Source organism: Schistocerca nitens, chromosome 1 (genome assembly GCF_023898315.1).
Source record: "Schistocerca nitens isolate TAMUIC-IGC-003100 chromosome 1, iqSchNite1.1, whole genome shotgun sequence".
NCBI lineage: Eukaryota > Metazoa > Arthropoda > Insecta > Orthoptera > Acrididae > Schistocerca > Schistocerca nitens.
In genome coordinates this window covers 904,819,204-904,827,538 of record NC_064614.1, presented here as the reverse complement: position 1 = coordinate 904,827,538, position 8,335 = coordinate 904,819,204, and the positions used below count along the sequence as shown (strand labels likewise).

The 8,335-nt window shown below is 40.2% G+C and overlaps 1 protein-coding gene across 1 annotated transcript in view; it reads right to left on the bottom strand.

Moving 5' to 3' along the window:
- Positions 1-722: 722 nt before the first annotated feature.
- Positions 723-8,335, bottom strand: part of LOC126211907 (basic proline-rich protein-like) — a 29,552-nt gene continuing 21,939 nt past the window's right edge. The window contains exons 3-5 of the mRNA XM_049940006.1: positions 1,131-1,301; positions 885-1,060; positions 723-828 (exon numbers count right to left, since the gene is read on the bottom strand). Coding sequence (XP_049795963.1) covers positions 723-828; positions 885-1,060; positions 1,131-1,301 — 453 coding nt within the window. The remainder of the gene's footprint in view (positions 829-884; positions 1,061-1,130; positions 1,302-8,335) is intronic.

The following is an 8,335-nucleotide window of genomic DNA, read 5'->3' as shown; positions in this document are numbered from 1 at the left end:
CCTCCAGAGCTCACAGAAGCGTCTAAGGAAGGCCGTTGACAGAGTCGAATGCCGCCGGCGGAAGAGTCTGTACGGCCGCAGCAGTCGTAAAGCGCGCCACCCCGGCCCGCTGCAGTGCGCCCGCGCGACCCGCCGCGCCAGTGCGCGCGCAACCGGTGGCGCGCGATCCCAGTAAACATGTTGTATCGACTGCGGCGGCGGCGGCGGCGGCGATATACCGATAGCTATTAGAGCCGCGGTATCGACACGCGACAGTCAGTGCTCTCTCGCGATCTGATGCCCCTGTCAGGGCGCGGCGCGCGCGCAACCCGCCAGATTGATGCCGCACCGCAGGTCTTGGGCCCAGTAGCTCGCTCCGCGTTCCTACAGCCGGCAAGATAACGTCCGCGCGAGTTAAGTCGTCGTGCGCGGAAAATTATTTTCAGTGCGGCGAATAGTTAAACACGTGCGGGCACGTTCTCGCGTTTGTTCGGCCTGCGCGAGTTGCGTGTGTGTGCGCGCAAGAGAGAGAAAGAGGGTACGTATGAGCCGCTCTCTTTCCAATTTATGCTCCCTCATAGATAAAGTCATAACCGAATGAAATAGTATGCATACTGCATGAGCAGCGAGTTTGCTAGCTGGCGCTCGCGACCGGCCGCCTCTCTCGCCTTCTCTTGGGGGCTGCGCTGCGCTCGGCGCCTCAATTACACCCGGATTGGGCAATGAGAAATTTTTTGGCGCTCTCAGAGAAGGGCAGGAGGAGGAGGAGGAGGAGGAGGAGGAGGAGGAGGTCCAGTACCAGGAGACCCCTCTCGCCTCTCCCCGCCCCTCTCTGGGGCCGCTCCTCCGCTGGAGATTATGAAGAATTTTTATCACTAAAAATATAGTCGGGGAGATGTAAGGACCGGCCACCCAGGGGAGAGGGCGCCAGCCTCCGCTTGCCCGCGCCCGCGGGATAAGGGGAGAAAAAGTGGCGCCGCGCGCCCGGAGGTGGAGGCGGCGGGGGCGGGACGCGGCCAGGTGGGGGCGGGGCGTCTGCGCCGCCGGCCGCCCGCATTGGCGTCTCGCGGCGCGACTCCGCCTTCGCCGGCGCATTTTTGAGCCTTTTTACTGGCTTTATCGCGGGAGGCGGGCAAAAAAACGCCGCGCGCTGGGCGGCGGCCCGCTGCGGCCACGTGGTCCGGGCGGCAGCGGCACACGTGATGAATGCCGCACCGGCCGGCGCTGGGGTGGGCGCCCGGCCGCAGGTCCGCAGGTGCGTCGCTCGCCGAGCCGGTCCGCGCTCCTCCACTGCCGTTCCTCCTTTCCCGCGCCTCACTTCCCTGCAACAAACATAAAAAAGTAAAATACTCAAAAGTTCCAACAAAAGTAAGATATAGTAAAGTGTATGGCTCGGAATACATAATGTGTAACAGTGCTGCGAAATGCGGCACACACACACACACACACTGACACACACACACACTAGCACACGCACACGTACACAAATGTGTGTGTGTGTATATATATACATACATTCGTTCGCACAGCCCCTGGCCTCACCTCTCTCACTACCGTCCCCCCCCCCCTCCCTCATCCCCTCTTACCTCCCCCGCATACTCGTCTTTCTTTCTGACTCTTTTCCGTTCCTCTCCCACGCGCTATGCGTCCACATGCGCCCAATTATATTCGCAATATCTTTGTGATATATACACACAAACAGACACACACGCACACATACACACACGGGCCAACGCACATACATTTTTTTTCACCTGTTTTTGTTTCCTCGGAGGGAATTTAAGGGCAACAGATAACCTCAGAGACGTAATGATTTACATACATTTTCTTTTCAGGAGAAACCAAGTAATTAAATTGTCTTCCTTTATGGGTAAATTTTTTTTTTTGGGGGGGGGGGGTAACGAATGACGGCCCACGGAGGCGTTTGTCCTCTGTAGATAAATGGAACCTGCTATCTGAATGATGCTGCTTTTCATTTCTTATGTTTGCCTGCCCGTCAAAATCCTTCGCAAGCTTTAGCCACACTCAGTATTCATTAGAAGCATTTCTGTGGAATTCATCGCTTTACTGTTGCTTCGGCAACATGAGGAAACAAATTTGACACTAGAAACTGAGCTCCACAGATTTATTACAAGAAACGCTTCAGCATCTATCGTGAGAAATGAAGTTCATATGAAACAGTGTCTAGAAACTTAAGAATCGATCTGCAAGAAGGAATCACATAAACAAAGCGGAACTATTCTCGAAGCTGGTCTTAAGTTTTTCGAAATGTTTTGTGTGAGCTTTACTGCGTTCTTCTATCAAAGTGTTTGTTGTGTGATTTAATTAATGGTGAAGTTTTCTTTTGTGGGGAAGGAAAGAGGTTGGTAATATATTTTTACTCCCTGTGAAGATACGATATACTTTCTTAGATCTGGTATAGGTTAGATGATTTTCTGGAGTGTATCTAGTTCCGTTATGTGACCATCATAATCGTATACTTCCTCTTCCTTTCATGGGTCGAAGAATTGGTGTGCACTTCATGGCGTTACTAGACATGGCCCTGTTACAGTCTTTACATCCTTGCTGTTGTTGTATCAGTAAAACGTCATACATCCACTCATACGGGAAACCACATATTCGTAGACTAAATAACATGTTGACAAGTCGTGGTATCCGTGGAATAAACATTTTACAGTACAGTGCTCAAAACTCGTGTTGCCATCTGTGGTCCAAATAAAAAATTGCTCAAACAAGGAGCAGGAAGAAACATGTCCACGTCACATTAACAATTTAATTATGAGTCATAATTTTGATGTTGAGTAACAGGAACTGTTGCTGATAAGTAACAGCACTGGACGATTTATTAAATTTATCACACTGAGAGAAATATTAAATTATGAAATTAGTTATCCTCAGTTATGGACAGCAAACATTTCACACGCTTGACGATGGTGAAGAAATTTTCTAAGTTACAGCATTGTAGTTCTTCACAATCAGTTAAGTAAAACACTAACATTTTATCTCGAAATTTAGACTTCCTCACTAACACCATCTTCCTCTTCATTTCTCTGTTCGGTGTCTTTTATTCTGAGTTCGTAACGCTTTTTAACGTCCGTGTAATATTGGCTTTATTTGGCTACTCTGTTTTGTTCTTGGTGAAAAACAAAAAACTGCAGCAGAATGCGTCTTGCACAGTGGTAAAAATTGGACAGAAATAACTCAAGTGTGCCTGCTGGGTAGAAGCTTTCGTTTACCAAAGATTTATAGGTTGCATACTTTCGTATTGACATGATTCGTGTATTATGTACTGTAAGCACGCAGGTCTCTGGAACTATAAAGACTTTTGTAGAAGTTATGGCTAATCATAGTACGTAATAAAAAAAATACGTCAGCATCGTTGTAAAGGGAAGATATATTCTGAAATCAGATGCTAGATTTCTTACCTCTCATCTACCTCTAGCCGTAACATTAATGACCATCTAACAAAATCAGACATATCATTGTTTTATTTATGTCAGTCGTCCACTTGGTCGATATATTTACATGTATGTGTTGTGTTGTAAATAGAACTCCCCTCCAAAACCGATAAGTGCCAATTCTAACGAACAAGTGCTCGTAATATGCATCATTTAACAACTAAGGTCAATTCTTCCAATAGATGGAGTACTTGCACCGTAGGTAGTCCTTCAGAGCTTTGCCAATGTACAAATTTGATTTCCATAAGAAAAAGAAAAAAAAAACAGAAAGACACAAAAAAATCATCAGATACGTGCCTTATCCTGCAGAATACAACCATCCACAGTAGTTTTCACCACAGCTAGAAACAGGTGACATCCTATGATTAGCAATACGTAAATGACATAAATTAAATTTGAGCTACAGTATGATGAGCAACAACTCCGTTCAAAACCGATAACGGTGTTATTTTTTAATAAATGTACTTAACACCTGTCGTTACTTGCCGTTCTTACTTTCTGTAAGAATAAAATGATATTTTCATGTTACCACCGTTTAAGTATTTCGCCAACGAATGTTTTATCATTAATTCACTGTATAACGAACTTCCTCTGGTCATCTACTATCAAATTCATCCCTGGACTGTAAAAACGCCTTTAAAATGAGAGAGAACTATGTCTACAGGTTCATTTAGTCGCCAGAAATCACTACAGTGAACACATCAGAGTGACCCGGTACCCAGTAATAATGTTTCCTCCCGATACAGTTATGAAAAGATACGATAGAAAGTCAGCATACAGGCCGCTACAGAACCTTAACTCTATTAACCGTAAATCCCCGGTTCCCAAACTTCCCTTGTGTACGCATAAGTGATAAGGAAAAAAGAATCTTGGAATGCTGAAAATACTTATATATACCTCATAAAACGTAATGTGTTCTGTTGCAAAGAAGAAGTGATACCAAGAAATCATAATAGCAGCCACAAAGTTACTAATACAGGTAATACCACAAAAGTGAAAATACTGGTAATACGAGAGAAGTAAAAATTTATTTTTATGGATACGCAAAACAGAGATGAAATTAATTTTAATACAGGACTTAAGCAGTAAAACTAGCAAAATTCCGATTTAAGACTCAGTACGACAAAATATTAAACTAAAAATAAACATTTTGCGGATATTTGAAATAAAAGACTAATTGTGTGTCCTTTATGACCTGTGAATGAACAAGGATTGGGTAGTAAATACATTTGAATGTATGCACTGCTGTTATTATTCGAGAAATAATAAAATACTGATTCTGCCAAATTTTCTGAAAGCCAGAAAAATTAACAACACAGATTAATCTCCTCGAAGAAACAGCCAATAGAGAAAACTTAACAATCTCTCAAGAGAAAATAAAAATTTATAGAAAATACTCTGTAAATTTGAAGAAAAAATATCCGTCCGATAGAATAAGTACAGTTTTTCAGATATTTTGTCTACTGTAGACAGAAGGATACAAGTGATGGCTATAAAAAAATACGTATCTATATCGTTAAAACAAACACCTAGTGAAAGCCGATTTGTAGGATAATATACAGTGTGTATGAAATGTTTAAAGTTGCTTGGAATACCACACATAGACTACAGAAATAAATTAACAATTTTTCATTTGAAAGAAAGAAACACCAAGCAATAAATAAGTAAATAAAAATAAAAGGAAACAAGAAAATCTAATTGACAAATGCAGGTATATAATCAAGAACTTGATTTTTCCTGGTGAGTCTGGCAATGAAAGTAAAGTCAGCTTAAAATTTTTGGAGCCAAATTGATTGCTACAAAGCCATAAATTTTTAAACAAAAGCGTATTTTAATGCACTTGATATTGCCACACAAAATCAGATACTGTATTTATGAGAGACTATGTTTTCTTGAATCTACTGTGGGTAGTTGATTCTGTCTCAGTGCCCATACTAGAGGGCTAGCTTCTTTGCGTAGAAAGCGTCTCTATCCCCCCCCCCTTCCCCACCCCTTCCCTCCAGTATGTACCCCCAAACAAATTTCAAACAAAAACCAAATACAAATAGAGAAATAATACAGTTTTTCACCCACAACTACTAACGGTGGTAGACAGGAGATATAATCATTATAATGAGATACTAGACAGAGTAAAAAATGTAATATCTGAGTATGGCGATCGATGTCATCAAGTGTAATACCAGTCGGTGAAACCATGAAGAAGGAGAAGAAACTCTCAAAACGGGTGACTGTAAGATGATTATGGCCTCAACAGGTAGCTGCAAGAGGTTTCAGTTGAACCACACAGTTGTCAAAAAATAAGATATAAAACTAAGATTCAAACAATGAGGTGAAGGACATTTTCATGATAGTTAGTGTAATATTTATGAACACAGCAATACGAGATGTATTTTCAGGAAATTCACAAAACAGCTGTTAATGTCACTAACAAAAATTGGTCATACAGTCCAAAAAAAGTACGGAACATGTTTCAGCATATAGGAAATGAGAGAAAAGATCAACTGCAAGATTGAAATACAGCAAGAGATCAATAGAGATCAAATAAGAAGTCATTTTGCTGTGCGAGTTAGGTACATACGTCTTCAAAAGCAAAGACCTATTTAAACCTAACGTATACTGCTCGAATTCAGTACAGGAGTCATAAAGTAGAATATAGGAAGAAGAAGTACAAAGTCTAGTGCACATTCAGTTTGGAATCATTATGATCACTTTGATTTGAATAAATCATTAATATAAACGATTGAATTGATGGTTACTAACGTATGGAGGAAAGAAGAACAAACTTGAATACTTGGTGAAACGACACGGAGCACATCGAGGGATCCTAACTCTCTTCATTGTAGAAATGGAGATGTCCTCACCTGTGATTGGTTTCATAACTTATGATAAATTAAAAGCAAATTTGAGGACAGTGTAACAATAAAGAAGAAGTTATATTAGAGTAGTTACAAAATTTAAGCGACGAAAATAAAGTACCTATGAAATAAAAGCTGGAAGCATTTGGAATGTAGTGCTGCAGAATGATACTGGAAATTCACCTAGCAGATAGTCAGCGAAATAACAGATATTACACACACGGCGTTATGTGTAGAAATTATATAAAGCGCTGTCAGAGGATAAAAAGCAATGACTGGCTGCATCCAACAAACATGAAAACCAGTAACTCAAAAACAGTGAAGAAAGAAAAGATAGAAGATAGGTGGAGAGAAACACAAGGAAATATAACCGGTTAAGAATGAACATGTGTGAAATAAATTACCTTACAAACATTGAATGTGCCCACTGAACACACAGTAAATCTAATTTAATATAAAGACATGAATATAGTTTAAACTAGGTAAACAAAACCTGAAGACTCCTTTCATATATAATTTAAAGATGACAGAGACTACTTTAGTGCAAACTGCAAAAATATGAAATCTTAATGGAAGCTAGGAACATGAAACAGCCAAAGCCAATTTATAATTGCCAATATTTTATGAAACAGTTTCTTACGTGAAAACTGAAAATAACTGAATATAACGTGGACTGTATGCATCTCTTAGGCGTAAGGTCGGCATTAAGAAAACAGTTACAATTCCATGCCGCATATTCTTCGCAGGCTGCATCAAACCAATCTGAAGACTGATGAAAAAAGGGCGTATTTTTTCAAGTACTCCTGTGGTGTCAGCTACTTCTTCATACGTATCGAACAAGCAATATTCCAATGGCAAACTGTGCACTTCTGTAGTTCCACTTTTGGCTGCAGGATATTTCAGTTCATATTTATTAGTACGACACATACAACAGTTATAAAAATCTGTGTAAACAAAATGATTTCGTAGATTCGCACTTGACTTACAATATGTTTGAAATTCGTACCAAGGCATTTCATAAAAATTTAATTGATGCCTGAGGCGTATCTCATCCAGACAGGAAATCATTCATAGGATAGTCGTATCTATAGAATGTGAGAGAGAGCATGCAGGGAAGAATGTACAAAACTAACACTGTAACCTCTACAGTGAATTTTAACAAAGGTGGAATGAGCGTAAGTATCATACTGAATGGACCCCTAAATTTGAGATGAACAGTTTCGGCATAGAGATTTCTTTTTTAGTAATTGGTGACTTCATAGGATGAGAATGTGAAGGAATGGTTGTAAATAATTTCATTAGTGAAAAAGAGAAAATGATTTACGGCTTCGTTATGAAATGCGAAGACAAAATTTGTAGACAAAATTACAGTATTTAATGTATGTGTTAACTTTCCAAACGTTCCTATATATGTTAAAATTGTAAGGGTTAATCAATGAAAACAGATTGTAACAGGATGAAAATAAGTAAGGCTATGAAGTTAAATTTACATTTGCAATAATTTGTATCACAAATTTAACTTTAGCCTGTGGCGGAGGGTCTTACACTCGTAGTCTTTTTTTTCGTTTTTTTATTTTCAGTGTAGCATGACGTATATCCTTGTCTCTCATATCTCATCTTAGTATTTAGATCGGGCGGTATTTAATCCCAAATTAAATAGAATTTTTTGCGACAGACTGTTAGACGTCTAATTCCACCAAGACAATTTTCCAGACATCTTCCGCGTTTCTTTCTTTATCGCCTGGTCACAAATACTTCTTGTAAATAACTAGTATTTTTGTGCGGTTGATTACTCTGTTCCTGTGAATATTCATAGCTTCTAAACGTCTTTTCGGACCTCAAAGATTAACTGAAAAGATAAATATTCTTTGAACTTCGTTAAAATGCTCCTTTCTTCTTCCTTCCTGGTATATTTTCTCTGGCAACACTTCTCTCTTTACAGTAGCATTTAATTTTCAGCCAATGTCTCTTAACGGAAGGCTGGTTAAAACTGCTCGCTTACCACATACAATCGTGTAATATAAATAGATGGAAGTCTACCGA